The sequence below is a fragment of the Ixodes scapularis genome, unplaced genomic scaffold (genome assembly GCF_016920785.2).
Source record: "Ixodes scapularis isolate PalLabHiFi unplaced genomic scaffold, ASM1692078v2 PGA_scaffold6__148_contigs__length_123643588, whole genome shotgun sequence".
In the NCBI taxonomy this organism is placed as follows: Eukaryota; Metazoa; Arthropoda; class Arachnida; order Ixodida; family Ixodidae; genus Ixodes; species Ixodes scapularis.
The window spans coordinates 84,380-99,099 of NW_024609881.1; the positions used below are offsets into that span (position 1 = coordinate 84,380).

At 48.2% G+C, this 14,720-nt stretch overlaps 2 protein-coding genes and 1 pseudogene across 3 annotated transcripts; 2 read left to right on the top strand and 1 right to left on the bottom strand.

Annotated features, from left to right (window-relative positions):
• The first annotated feature begins 758 nt into the window (after positions 1–758).
• On the top strand, positions 759–3,351 carry LOC120841842 (THAP domain-containing protein 2-like). Its single transcript, XM_040212842.2, has 4 exons — positions 759–1,025; positions 1,101–1,220; positions 3,155–3,220; positions 3,287–3,351. The coding sequence occupies exons 1-4, from the start codon at positions 818–820 to the stop codon at positions 3,349–3,351; spliced, it is 459 nt and encodes a 152-aa protein (XP_040068776.1). The 5' UTR covers positions 759–817.
• Positions 3,352–3,962: 611 nt separating this feature from the next.
• On the top strand, positions 3,963–7,607 carry LOC115320941. Of its 2 annotated transcripts, XM_040212840.2 has the most exons (4): positions 3,963–4,080; positions 4,255–4,317; positions 6,306–6,368; positions 6,522–7,607. In XM_040212840.2, exons 1-4 carry the CDS (start codon positions 4,026–4,028, stop codon positions 7,526–7,528), a joined length of 1,188 nt encoding a protein of 395 aa, XP_040068774.1. In that variant the 5' UTR covers positions 3,963–4,025; the 3' UTR covers positions 7,529–7,607. The 2 variants fall into 2 exon arrangements, with proteins under 2 accessions (XP_040068774.1, XP_040068775.1); XM_040212841.2 differs by lacking the exon at positions 4,255–4,317.
• A 4,626-nt stretch (positions 7,608–12,233) lies between these two features.
• LOC120841825 lies at positions 12,234–13,403 on the bottom strand (annotated as a pseudogene).
• Between the last annotated feature and the right edge of the window lie 1,317 nt (positions 13,404–14,720).

Genomic DNA, 14,720 nt, shown 5'->3' on the forward strand with positions numbered 1-14,720 from the left:
TCTCGCTGTGTTCATTGTTGGTATGCCCCTGAGGATTAGTCTTTGTGATCGCACCCCCGTTCTGGCCTTGAAGGAGCTCTGCTTTTCAATTTTTCTGTTTTCTCTCTCTCCCTAAGCTAAAAGCATTGCAGAAGGTGCGGACTCGGCGGACCAATCTATCGTAGACTTTCTATCGCTTCACTCCGCTCTCTGTGCGCATGTAACGGAAGGAGCGTGATCACGTGGTTTGACGGATGACGTAATAGCCGCTGCCAATCCCGGAATGAGGCTGCTTGCGGACCTAGTTTCGCGTGTCGTGCGGCCCGCGGGGCTGCTGTGGACTTCGCTTCTATGTTAAAAGGTATCCCGATCGAAAAGTCCTACCCGTATGTCGGCAACAAGCGATTTCTTCAAAGAAGCCCAAGACATTCTTGCGATGAGTTCAGTGTTCGGTTCGGCAAATGACAGCTTGTGCTACATCGTGGTGAATCTTCACGGATCCCTTCCTTCTCGGTTTTGTGTTTGAGTGGTTGGTCTGCAGTGCCCGTGTCGACGTATATTTCGGATTACATCTTTCAAGTCCGGTATTTTGAACGTAAGTGCGCTGCAACCTACTCGGCGACAATGGACCTTTTGTTGAAATACGCGGTGCGCATGCGCGGAGTATTTGATGCGCCTGGGTTCGAGAGTATCTAGTTCTAAACAATCCGCCATCTCGCTTTTCTCGCCTTTGCGCGCCTTGGAGACCATCGAGACTCAAGTTTTGATGTTGCGAACAAGGTGAACACGAGTGATCGTACTGGCGACGCCGTTCTAGATAACGACGTGCACCGCAATCATGCCGGTGAACTGTGTAGCCTTCGGCTGTCGAAACTATTATCGCCCGGGTTGTGGAACTAGCTTTTTTCGCTTTCCGTGTGGTAAGCTTTATCCCGTTAAGCGGGCAGCCTGGATTCGTGCAGCCAGGAGAGTTGACAAGTCCGACCCCTCTAAGAACTGGAAGCCGAGTCAGCTGTCCAGACTATGTAGCGCTTATTTTATTACAGGTAAGTTGACTTGTCATTTTTGCAAGCGATAGAGCTTTGCGAAGTGCGGCGATGATCACATCTCTTCGATTGCAGGGAAGCCGGCGTTAGAGGAGGCACACCCGGACTATGTCCCTACACTGTTTAGCTACTCGCGTCCACGGCCGTCAGCCCTCGGTCGGTTTCAACGCTGGTCCTCCAGATCATCAAGCCAAGGTGAGAACCTTTCCTCGTCACACCGGCGATGCGATCTCGTCGCGCGATAACTTTCATCGCGAGCAAAAAGCGACGCGATTTGAGCAGTCGCTTGCTGACCCGACTTTTTGCGACGCGATCTAGTCGCACCAGAGCGGCTCAGCCAGTCAACGGCGTTCGGAGCGAGAGATTTCGAGAAGCGACTCGCCAACGAAGGCGTTGGACTCGCTCATCGCGCACGCCATCTAATCTAATTTTTTTGCGATACGATCTAGTCGCATCGCGTGACTACTTACATCGCCGGCGTGAATGAGCCAACGATGCTCTAATCAACAAAAAAGAAGAAAAACAAAAGCATGTCAAGTTAAATTTGTAAAGTTGTCACGAGAGATTTGAACTTCTAAAGCTCTCCCCCTCGAAAAAAAAAAAAAAAAACTATTTACATTATTGGTGTGGTTTTCATTTCAAAGTTGGGGTCGATTTTACTGCGAAGAAATACTGTCGTGAGGGTTGTTCTTTCGTTTCGGCAAGTTATCAAAAACAGTACACTGGCCATTTGTAAATCATTCTCATTTCAGAGACAGCATGTTTAATAGCAAGCACTAGAAGAAACACTTCTAGTATTGTAATGTGGAGGCAGGGGCGGAACCAGAACAGGCAAAGTATGAAGGAATCAGTATGTAGAAATAGCCGGCAGTGCACAGGAATGTTGACAGTTGCAAGCTATGTATAGGACGTATCCACACATGGCTACCAGACGGTGCACTCTGAGTACTTCGCCAATTATGTGCCTGTGATAGCAAATGGCAGCGCCTGCACAGCCGCAAGAGCTATATGTTACTCGGCAAACTTTTTTTTGGTTGAGGTGACACCGTTCACAAAAACGGTGACACTTGTGGCAGTCGGCTGTGGTATGAGGACCTAGGATACACTTGAAAAAGGAAACCGAGGACAACAGGCATTGCGGACTCCGATCCAGAGAATCGTAACACACATAACCGCGCAAAGGTTCAGTCGCTCTCCCTGAGTGGGCAGCGTGAATTACTCGCTTGCATCAAGCGAGTAATTCTACTCGCTTGCCCAATCTTGCACTCGCTTGCCCAATCGGAACTGTACTCATCAAATTTGATATAGTGCTTGCACAATGCCAAATCAATCAGAAAAGAGCCAAAGGAGAGAACGTGCAATGTGTTAGATTTTTTGCAGTGACAGCTAAGGGCAACAACAGACTTCAAGATTTCTGCCAGGTAAAGAAATGCGTGCCCACGAGCAGTGGTGTCTTTCAATACCAATTGTCTGCTGCTCCTGCGGTAAGGAACTTCCATTCCAGTCTCTCTAGCATCTTGTTTGTCAAAATAAAACTTTGTTTCTGCAAGTAGGTCATCCGTGCTGACACTTACCCGAAACTCTACTTGTCGAAATCTTTGTCAAGGTTTTCTCCATTGTTGCGACCGCGAGTAATTCACGTTGCCTCCTTACGGAGGGCGACCGAGCCTTTTTGAATTCGTATGTTCGAACTCTAGGAAATTGCAAAAACCAGGAACCAGCAATGCCTGCTGTTCTCGGTCTTCATTTTCGAGTGCGACACTGTTTTCATGCGTGATGTCACCTGAAACGGTCAAAGATTCCCTGCGTAGTGTGGCCATTTCGTTGAGGGTGGCCCATGCAGCTGTGCGGACAGTGCCATTTGCCCATCTGCTATCACGGACGCCATGATGATGATCACGAACAAAAAGTGCAACGCTTGCTAGTCGCGTGTGAATATGCCCCATTGCATCATACAATGTAAAAAGTGGTGTGCATCAGTAGGTAGGTAAATTTTAATAAATTTCTTGTTCGAAATCCGCACCTTCATGTGTGTATGTTCATAAGTAGTGGTGTTTATAGAGACTTTATGCAATTTCGAAACTTTAACTCATTTAATATATTTACTTGATTATCTGTATCATCTTCAGAGGCTGCGACCAGTGGTGAGCCAAGCCAAAGAAGCTCGTGCCCCAGTGTGTCTAAGATTTATGCAGGTACGACGTGAAATAATGCAGAGGCTGAAACTGGTATGCTCGTTAATCACATTTATTGCTTTCCAGAATCCACAGATACTGCAAGCAGCTGCGGGGATGGAGAAGGTATAAGCATCAGTTTGATTTATTGAATCTTTTTTCGAGTGTTGGGTTTCAGTAAATATTTGTCACAATTACTGGCTGTCAGTATATTTGTGTTTATTTAAAGCATAAATATGTTTCCCTAGATCAACATATTATGCCTTGTGCTTGTTACAGTCGCCATGTGCTCAATTGGTTTACAAATTTGCGGTTCTCAACCCACAATGAATGTTTGTCCCCATCAGAATCCGCACTGGGCGACTGCGTCGAGGAGCTACTCACCTCAGTTGCCCCTGCCTCTCCACAAGGCACTGCAGTTCTTGCTTGTGGTGCTAGGCTTTACAGAGTACTGAGTTGAAATGAGGCAGGCGGCTTTGGCATAGGCGATCATATGCCTTGTGCTTGTTACAATCGCCGTGTGCTCAACGGATTTACAAAGTCGCTGTTCTCAATCTACAATGAATGTTTGTCCCCACCAGAATCCGCACTGGGTGACTGCGTCGAGGAGCCGCTCTCCTCAGTTGCCCCTGCCTCTCCACAAGGTACTGCAGTTCTCGCTTGTGGTGCTACGGTTTATAGGGTACTGAATTGAAATGAGCGAGACGGCTTTGGCATAGGCGAGCTTATCATGCCTAGTGCTTGTTACAATCATCGTGTGCTCAGCTGGTTTACAAAGTCGCTGTTCTTAATCCACAATGAATGTTTGTCCCCACCAGAATCTGCAATGGGCGACTGCGTGGAGGAGCCACTCTCCTCGGTTGCCCCCGCCTCCCCACAAGGTACTGCAGTTCTCGCTTGTGGTGCTAGGGTTTATAGGGTACTGAGTTGATATGAGCAAGACGGCTTTGGCATAGGCGAGCTTATCATGCCTAGTGCTTGTTACAGTCATCGTGTGCTCAGCTGGTTTACAAAGTCACTGTTCTTAATCTACAATGAATGTTTGTATCCACCAGAATCTGCACTGGGCGACTGCTTCGAGGAGCCACTCTCCTTGGTTGCCCCCGCCTCCCTACAAGGTACTGCAGTTCTTGCTTGTGGTGCTAGGGTTTATAGAGCACAGAGTTGAAATGAGGCAGACGGCTTTGGCATAGGCGAGCATTTCATGCCTTGTGCTTGTTACAGTCATTGTGTGCTCAGCTGGTTTACAAAGTCGCTGTTCTTAAAGGGACCATGAAATGACTTTTTTACTTTTTCCAGATAACTTTTACATTAAACCGTCAATGTTCACTGAATGCCGAACAGGCATCCGTTTTCGTCTCGGTTTATTAACTTCTACACAAAAAATTAATGAAATATCGACTTTTTCTTGACCGCAAAACAAGCCGTGACGTGCGCTATTTCCGGAACCGGAACTTCTCTCGGCAGTAGGAGATGGGAGCATTAGCGGCGACGAGTTGGGGTGCGCCGGTAGGTTTTACTGCGCCGATGTCACCGATATATTTTCTGAATCGGCGCCTCTCATCGCCGCATCGCAGCTGAGCGAAAACCAATGAGATACGTTGCGCTACAGCGACAGCATGGGACTAGTCCCATACACCGGTATGCCTGTTGGGAAGTGCATCGAGTCTTCCGGTGAAGACTCCAGAAGTCAACCCAACTGTCATTGTTGGCAAAAGGCGGCCAGTGTCAGTCGTTTGCAAAGCGACGTAGATGGAAACAAATTGCCGCGCCGTTTTTCACGGTCTCGGAGATGCAGGAGCGAGCCGACGTTAAAAAAGATACGTTTGAACTACGAGTGTCAGCAAGAGCCACGTAAATACCTGTCACTCGGAGCGGACGCGCGCGTTTGATGGATGTGCTGTATTCGCGCTGTTGGTAAGCGCTTCGGGACCGATCTTTTACGATTGCAACTCGATACGGACGCGACACTCGGCAAAGAAAGGTTGGACCGGCATTGCACGTATACCTCTCACGAACTGTTACAGCTCGACAGTGACGTGCAGTCTGTCAGGATAAAAATGTCATACCAATAACAAAGTGTACATACCGTGTTACGAAGGTAATCCATACAGCGTTTATTTCAGCTCTATGTCACACAAAACAAGAAGAGAGAATCGACGAGGGTCCCTTTTCGCCGAGTGTTCGTCAACACTGCCTCGGAAAACAAGGGGAAGAGATTGACTTCACCTCTTAACGTAAAATTGAGGTCAGCGATCAAACTTTTATACGGGAAGGGTCCACAAGGGTACCCCACAAGGGTAGCGCGGGCATATTCCATTCAGCACGCCAGCCGGTCGCAGGCAGACAGACGGTCTTGCGACGAAGCAACGCTGCGCCGAGTCGGAGTGCCTGCTAGGCCTATATTCTGAGAGCTTCGTCGGAGCGCGATTCGCGGCTGTTGTCGCTCTTCTCGGGTGTTTGTGGATCCAGCGTTCTTGTTCGTCGTGGTCTGTTTTAAGTACATTTTTTTCTTGCTGCTTGAAGTCGCCACGCGCGAGATGAACACGTAGAAAAATAAACGTTCAGTCAGTCAGAGTTTTGAGAGGAAGGAAACCAAAGGAAATAACCGTTCTGAAGTCGGCACTGCCAGCCCTGCCCTACTGCGCACGCGCAGTAGTTGCTTCGTTTACCACACGATAGATGGCGCTTGGCTCTCAGCATTATCAAATTTGGCAATTTTCGCCACACATCTCTCATTATGCTACAAAATGTGGGTCTGAATATTATTTAACAAAACTTTTAGGAAACATTCGCCGGCTATTTATTGTTTACGATCGCGGTGCTGGTGAGGTAGGCTCTTACCCAATAGGCGACGTGGATTCGGCTGACGTGCTCCATTTCTGCGGATGCATCGTAGTGAAAAGGCAGAGCTTTCGAAGGAAAGAAGTCGCAAAAGAGTCCAGTTTTTTTTTAAAAGTTCTATAGCAAATAATTTTTTTTCGGCTCCCTAGTTTTGTGTTTTTGTGTTTCTTTTCACACCTTTTACGACGTGCGGTGGATGAAATTAGATTTTAAAATCATTTCATGGTCCCTTTAATCCACAATGAATGTTTGTCCCCACCAGAATCTGCAATGGGCGACTGCGTGGAGGAGCCACTCTCCTCGGTTGCCCCCGCCTCCCCACAAGGTACTGCAGTTCTCGCTTGTGGTGCTAGGGTTTATAGGGTACTGAGTTGATATGAGAACATGATTCTTATAGGCTCTCCATCAAATGGAGGAGCAGAAAACCCAGTCACTGAAGCTGCTTTAAATTCTCCTAATTCTCCTCCGTTTTTTCCAGGACCCAGCAAACGAGAAACCATGACACCTGAGCTTTGCAAGATGCTGCAGTCTCAAGACCTCAAGATTGCAAGGCTGCAGCAAGAGGTTTTGAGGCTGCAGGCAGAGAATGCCCGCCTCAATAGAGAAGTGAACGACCTGCTGTCCAGGCAGCTCACACTAAACATGATCTGTAAAAGCAAGAAAGACTGTGCGTTTTATACGGGCATGTCAGATTTTGAGATTTTTGAGGGGATTTACGACTACTTAGCGTATTATGCTTCCAGGATGGAGTATTGGGGCATTAACAGGAGGTCACCGGGCGAGAAAAAGGGTCGGTCGCGAGAGTTCGAGCCGAAAGAGGAATTTTTTATGGTGCTGGTTCGGCTTCGAACCGGAATGTCGGGAAAGGAAATTGCTCGGAATTTCGGCATTTCCGAGGGCCATTTCAGTAGGGTGTTTGCAACTTGGATCAATTTTTTGCACCGCCAGTTGAAGGCCTTGACGCGTTTCCCAACGTGTGAAGAGCTGCAAGGCCACTTGCCTGCCGCTTTTTTTAAGTTCCCTGACACGCGCGTGATCTTGGACGGCACTGAAGTGCGCATTGAGAGGGCGTCATCACTAGCGGCCCAGCGGCAGACCTTTTCATCTTATAAACACTACAATACGTTCAAGGAAGTTGTTGGCTGTGCACCCGATGGTTACATCTCTTTTGTTTCAGATCTGTGGGGAGGGTCTTCATCTGACCGCGTGATCGTTGAGAAAAGTGGACTCTTAGAACAGCTTCAACCAGGTGATGCCATCATGGTTGACAAAGGTTTTAAACTCAATGACCTGCCACCGGGTGTGCGAGTGCACATTCCTTGCTTCCGGAAACCTGGAGAGCCGCAAATGGCTGAGAATGAGCTCTCGCACACCCGACATGTAGCAAGTGCTCGTGTCATTGTTGAGCGTGCGATTGGCAGAATTAAACAGTTTCACATTCTCGACAGACCGTTCCCCATCACAATGATGGACCTAGCTGAGTAAACCTTTCAAGTTTGCTGCTACCTGAGCAACCTTCGTGGTCTTCTAAATAAGAACTAAAAACCAGCCGCTAAGAAAAAAAAAGCCGCTAGTGATGACGCCCTCTCAATGCGCACTTCACTGCCGTCCAAGTTCACTCCTTTTCCTTGACGAGATAGTAGCCTTCGTTGTCCGTCCCCCCTTTCTATGTATCTTCCTCATGTCTAATTACCGTTACCAACACGCTCGTTTTGTACTTAAAAACCACTGTTCTGCTGTTTCAATAGACCTTTCTCTCAACTACCCAAACATCAACTCTGCCTCCTTGCACAGGAAATGCTGTCTCCATTTTAATCTCAATGAGCATCGTACTAGCGTACGGTCGTGTATCACTACTGCGTGATCCATGTTAAAGACCCCAGGCTAGCGTTTGCTCTGCGCTGGCTAAATTTCTCATCTACAGCTGGGAGCCTCGTTGCCCGTTGATGCAGACCAAGTTCTAAGCTGTATAAACATACACACAACCCAATTTTTTCGAAATGGTGTCTCTTCGTCTTGGTCAGCATCAGGCCGGATGTGATCTTGGTGACGATGCGCGATGACAGTGTCATAGTTCTCTTGTACCTGCAGCTTGTAAGTTCACTCCTTGACGAGATAGTAGCCTTTAGTCACTCGTTTCCCAGTCGGCTGTTCAACAGACAAACTTCGTCATTGACACGAAACTCCCATGCTCGAACCCTTTCTGTCATCTGAAGAAACTGATGTCTGGTCACGTTGGCTTCCACGGACGGCTTGACAGCATATAATCTTGTGTGGAGACATCTTCACAACAGCAAAATCGCTGGTGGCTCTCCAGTTGTTGAATGTGGAACGTTGCAGTCGCTTAGAAGAGACTTGCTAAAAGTTACCCGTGGCTGCTTGGGTGATGTGGTGCTGTCAACACCGGGCACATTCCGCTGCTCTTTAAGAATAGGAATGTTGAAATAAGTGGTTTTTGATGTGCATATGGGTTTGTTTTGTTGCATTTGATGCTTAGTGTTGTTTTGCTGGTTGTGCAATAGGAAATTGAGAGTTATAATTACTATTGTCACTTTGTTTATCCTATATTCTGTAAAAATGATGAGAGTTCTGGTGTCAATAAACTGTTAGAAACCCGCACCTGAGGGATGTGATTACTGTGCCAAAGTGCTTACCCTGCCACATTTTTCCAAAATTTGAGGAATTTGTGCCAACAGTAAATATCACTTGATACTGAAAATATAATAGCTCAGGCCTCACTACATGCCACATTGTTATAGTGGGCTTGTGCAAAGTTTCATGAGTTTTGAGTATGTACTATTTGATTTCTTCTTTAATAAACGCTGAAAGTACTTTGAAGTTTTCCAATATTTCTCGTGTGCTTGATCTGTTCCGATAGGTTAGCTAGCTTTGTTGAGTGCGCCTCTCGCTGCGCACCGGTGTACTGGAGTGAAGCGACAACCACAAAAATGGACATCACAATGTTGCACATTTTGCTTTGCCGCAGTGCATCAGCGTGCTAAGGGAAGGCACTCTTCAAGTGCAGGTCTCAAATTTGGGATTTACCAAGGATACTCGAGTGTTGCCAAAAAAATATTTATATGGCCAGCTCTATAGGTTTATTTTATGTTACACTCTTGTTTAGTTATTACTGTGGCCGTCAAAAGACCCAACAGATGCCAGTAAAGAAGAAGCATCGCCGACAAGCTTCAGTGCGCCTTTTGCACGTGCGAAAGACCACTGGGGCATGAACACGCGCGTCCCGAGGCTGAAGCTCTGACCAACCGCCATTCTCATTCCAACTGATCCCGGCGCTCGAGGGGTATTCACACGAGGGAGAAATCCCGGGGATTTCTCCCCGGCACGCGCGCATCACGAGATGAAAACGCGAGGCTTTTGCACATCGCAAAGCCTGTCGTTTTCGTCGTGGGATGCGCGTGCCGGGGAGAAATCCCCGGGATTTCTCCCTCGTGTGAATACCCCTTTAGCTAGCTCCGAATTTATAATGATAATTAAAAATAGTTTCTATTTTAAGTAGCATGGAAGTCCACGTGTTTTCAGCGCTACATTACCTTTAAATTGCTTCATATCTGTTTGATCACACAATGAGTGCAGTAGATTGAAACTAAATTAGCTGGAGCAGTCTAGAGAAGTTCAGGAAGAACCTTATCAAGTTCATAGGGATTGTTTTTAGTATGCACACTCAAAATATGGGCACCTTAGCCATGACAATACATTGAAATGTTCTTGCACATTAAAACAAATCAACAAGCGTAAAGCTAAAATAAAGGGTCAATCAGCAAACCTGTGCCAAAAACAAAATAAAGAAAGAGCGTTGAGAGAAGCAGAAGCGAATGTCGGAGCGTTGGTTGGCTAGCGAGAGTGCGCGCTGTCATCGGGAGATTGAGTCGGCTAGTCTAGACGTAGGGCAACACCTTGCCCATCTCTTGTGCTCTACGTCGACATACATCATGTCGGCGAAAGTCTTGTTAAGCCGCTCCGTTAGCCCGCTGGTCTGCAGGTGGTAAGTAGTGGTTCGATGATGGCTGGTGTGGCTGAGCCAAATGATACCTTGCGTCAGCTGCACGAAACACGCAGTTCCTTGGTCTGTAACTAAGATCTCAAACGCTCTGTGAAGGGGAACAATAGGCTCAACAAAAAAACTTGGCAACTTGAACCGCAGTCCTATACGAAAGGGCTTTCATTTCAGCGTATCGCGTAAGATGACGTGTGGCAACGATTACCTATCGGTTCCCTGGGAACAACAATACCCTGCTAATACAAGGCATTGTTATTTCCAGGGTGGCCTCAGTCGTCGGAATGGCCACAGACGTTTCATTTATGTTTCGAAACAGATCATTAGCAGTTAGTTAGCTGCCCACACTGCTGACGCACATTATTGTTATTCTCAGAGTGGCCTTGGTCGTATAAATGGCCACCGACGTTCGGTCTATGCTTCAAAACAGATCATTGGCAGTTAGAGTTAGCTGCCCACAGTGCCGACGCACGTTATTGCTATTCTCAGAGCAGCCTCGATCGTGTGAATGGCCCCCGACAAAAACAGTATATGCTTCGAAACAGATCATTGGCAGTTAGAGTTAACTGCTCACAGTGCTGACACACGTTAGTTATTTTCAGAGGGGCCTCGGTCATGTGAATGACCACAGGCGCACCCCTTAGACATTGAAACAGAGCACTGGTACTGCAATTTCGCTCTCTGCTGTGCTAACACACGGTTTTGTCATTCCCAGAGGCCTCAGTCGCGTGAATGGCCACAGACGTCCCATGTATGCTTCAAAGTAGAGCACTGGCAGTGATCTGTTGTCGTTTTCCTTACAGAAAAAAGAGCTTATTTGCAATTAAAATTCTATTTGTTGCGTAGCGAAGATGTTAAGACAGTGGGAAGGGCCAATATGGCATCTGATGTCTTTGCCATAGATGGGCTGCAAACTTTTGTTGTCGCATAGTTGAAATTTATACTGGTGACTCATAGCACAGTGCAATGTATAGACCAGCTTAGACATTATCGCAACAAAAATAAAAAGTTTGTCTGGTGGCTGCATATCGAAATGCTATACGGCAACCAGCAGAGAAGCATGACAACATGAGACACGGGAGGTCAGTGGTGGACACGAAAAACAATCCGATTTTAAAGCATATGAGTGGTCCTTAATAGGACCGTTTTGTGTTCCGAGATGTTCCATGCTTTCTCCATGATGGTGGCGGTAGGCTTCGTCAAGGGGCTCGACACCAGACAGGTCACTCTTGGATGGGGTGTCCTCTCCATCCAGCTGAATGACGATGGGCTGGATGTGGGCACTTGTGGCACCGCCTCGTCGAAACGTTGCTTTAGTGTCAATAACGTGCCTCACAGCATTATACCAATTGTCAGTGGTGACCTTGCCAACTTCTTCGTTGAGGAGTGTCCCCACGTCGACGATCTTGAACGTTGTGTTTCGGGCAGCAACGCCGTTCTTGATCTGGGCCCATATCAGTTCAATGGGGTTGAACTCGCAGTGATACGGTGGGAGCCTAAACACAGTGCAGCCAGCCGTCTCGGCAGCAGTGTCCCACAATACTTTAGGTGCTGTGGCTTCACCAAGGCCACAATGTCGAGCAGCTGCTTCTTCAGCATCTTGGGGTCCCATGAAATTTTTTTTAGACGTCAGCCACTGTCGGATGCTGTCCTTGCGGGAACTCGTCGTCGGCACTGCTTCCAACCGCCGTGAATGGTAAGAAGCGTTGTCCATGACGATAATGCTTCCTGTCGGTAGTTAGTCGAGGACACCATCGAACCACTTCTCGAAGCGGGTGCCATCCATTTCCTCGTGGTAATCGCCGGTCTTTTGTCCACGGAACACGTCCAGGCAGTCGTCGACGAAGCCTTCATTGCTGCCGATGTGGGTGACCAATAAGACGCCGGCCCTTACCCGATGGCTGCTTGAGGCCAGTTGAGAGACCACGCATGAAAGCGTCGTGAAACGAGGATACGGTCGTGTCTACCCACACCCTTGAGACGGTGTGCCCTGCCGTCACCCACGTCTCGTCCAAGTAGAAGATCCTCCAACCATCTTGTCGGTGACGTGCAATCTCATGCAGGTACTTCTGCTGCCAGGCGACGATGTCCTCTCGTTCAATCAGCCACGAGTTTCATTCTGTGCATCTCGTCAGGACCCCCCCCCCCCCAATACACACACACATGAGCCGCAGATCACCTCAGCTTTCTAAAACTCTTCTTCAATCCCTCACCGTCATGGACAACGTAGAATCCAGCGAGCCACTGCTTGTACGACACATACTTCTTGGTAAGTGTACCTAGTCGCCTAAGGCGCCGTGTCAACATTTCTGGAAAAAGGGCGTGTTTAGAGAAGTGCAGAAGCCCTGGTAGTACTTCTTCATCAAAGTCTATCGTCTCGATATGCATCATCCCTTTAGACTCTGTGTCCTCCGGGTCCTCTGTCCAGATGACAAAGTGGCACCACTTGTGGCCAGTCACCGCCATTTGACCTTGCACTTAGAAGAAGTATGGATGCTTCCTCTTCAGTCGCACCTCAAGTCCAACAACTTCGCAGCAGAAGTTTTTCAGCTTGGCGGCTTCCAGGACCGTCTTTCCTTTCTGCGAAAGGGGACACTTTACCTCAAGAAGGCCCTCGTCACCAGCTACCGTGACGATTCTGTCGGGTGAGGCACCAATGAAATTGTACTCTGGGTGCAAATGCAGTCCGGTTTCTCGTACTTCAACTTCAATGTCGGCCAACGTCATGATCTGCACATAGGAGGCCACAGCGTCTGGTTCGTGCTCCCTCCCATACGCCATCGCCTCACTCACAGCGCCCGGCTTGGGGTAAAGCATCCGCTTGAGCAAGTAGTCTGGCTTTTTACAGCGCACTGCAGCTGCGAACTGCGATGCAGTTACGCGACCCACTCTTTCTTTGTGCCACCTTGGGTTGTCAGCCTGCCCTACAGTGTCTGCAGTGATCTGTCCCCTCTCTTGACACGACAACACTGGAAGCGAAGCCATGTGCGCCTGCACGGTGTCTGAAGCAGAAGTTGCCCAGAGGTCCTCGTCGTCGCGGATGGGCAACGGTGGCCTGGGCGGCACTGCCTGGCAGGCACCACCAGCGTACCTCAGCCAGAGCATGTCAGGAGCTGCCGCAGTCAGTCCTGCTTTCAGCCTTTCAACGTTTCTGGATGCGGATGAGGATGAGGCAGGAGAAACTGACCCGCAGGGGTCAAACCATCGCTTTCGCTTGACAGATCCGGGCTTGTTGATGACGAACTTGCGGAATGTGAGGTCGGTCGGGGGCATCAGAGCGGCAGGCTTCTTTGCTGACAAGACAGTTATTGCTCTTGTTAATTCAAACTGCATTGAAATATTCATTAATATGGCTTTTATTTTAGTATTTAATCTGCATGACTAACATTTTCAATGAACTATCAGCAGGGCTTGAGTGCAGCTCTTTGCATTTGCTTCAATGCCACAGCTCTGCATTTGCTTCACAATCAACCAAATGATATGATTAAAAGCCAACCTGTATTTTACACTAACGCCTGCCTTAGTTCGAACAATCTGTACGATGACAGCCGATTCTATAAAATGTCAAACCCGAGTCTTGTATAACTGCTTGATTGACCCCGTGACGCGATTCTCAGGCTTCACCACACATGTTTCAACACAGGTGTATGCGCCAGTGGTCTAGTGGTAATGAATACAAACCTTCTGATGGCACAATCCAAGCACAGGGGACGTCGGTGCAGGAGATCTGGTTCTTGCTGCAGCTTTCTTCCGCAGAGAGAAGCACAGCCGCAACATGCTGGCAGCTCTGGCTCCGGCTAAAAGTAAAGAGAAATATATATTGGCATAAACATATTTCTACCACTTTCCTTGGCACAGATGAGTGAAGAGACCTATACTTGACTCATCTTGTAAGTTGTAAACAGCACTCTTAAAACGAGCAACGTACACCTGGAGTAATCAGCTGATCCAAGACGCACTGGAAGCTATTTTCCAGTAGGTAGGGGCAAATGATTTAGGGGGGCGGGCTTTGCCGCCTTGCCTTCCAAGGTTTTCGGGTGCGTAGTTCACAGGGAGGGAGGGAAGGCGGAGTTGGCGTACTACAGTGCTACGCGCTTCGAGTAGGCCCGCAGCATGGGGACAACTGAACCTGAGCCTAACCCAAACCCCGTCCCACCCCTCCTCTCTTCCCCTGTGAACCTCTCAACCGAAAACTAAACAAAATATTTTTATGTGAAATACAACTCCGCCCGCCCGCCTCGCTCACTCCAAGAAACCCTCAAGACAAACCACGCCAGGCGGCAAAGCGCGCTCCACAGGGATCACCGCCCGACAAGTACTGCAGCTACGGCACTTCGCGCGAAGCTTTTGCTGTTACTCTTTTAGATGGGCATCTTTGTACTAAAGGAAGACTTAGCATCTGGATCGATAACATCCTTCACATTGAAAATCGAAGGAGTTTCTAGTCAAAATCCGGCTTCCGTAAATCGGCAGCTCGACACAGTCGATTTTAGCCGCGGGCGCAGTAAGCATTGATATTGTTGGATAGACGACGACGAGGGGCCGAGAGAGGATTGTCAAGCACGTGCACTTGGCTCGGTTCAGCGGCTACTAAGAGCATTGCTCAGTGTGTGGCAGTCAATCATCTACGCCATTAAATCACTCTTTATCACCCTCACAGGT

Coding starts and splice junctions, on each gene's coding strand:
- LOC115320941 (XM_040212840.2), top strand. CDS start 4,026: ATGGGCGACTGCGTGGAGGAGCCACTCTCCTCGGTTGCCCCCGCCTCC. Junction 4,081..4,254: donor TGCCCCCGCCTCCCCACAAG/GTACTGCAGTTC, acceptor TGTATCCACCAG/AATCTGCACTGGGCGACTGC. Junction 6,369..6,521: donor TGCCCCCGCCTCCCCACAAG/GTACTGCAGTTC, acceptor CGTTTTTTCCAG/GACCCAGCAAACGAGAAACC.
- LOC120841842 (XM_040212842.2), top strand. CDS start 818: ATGCCGGTGAACTGTGTAGCCTTCGGCTGTCGAAACTATTATCGCCCG. Junction 1,026..1,100: donor TAGCGCTTATTTTATTACAG/GTAAGTTGACTT, acceptor CTTCGATTGCAG/GGAAGCCGGCGTTAGAGGAG. Junction 1,221..3,154: donor CTCCAGATCATCAAGCCAAG/GTGAGAACCTTT, acceptor TATCATCTTCAG/AGGCTGCGACCAGTGGTGAG.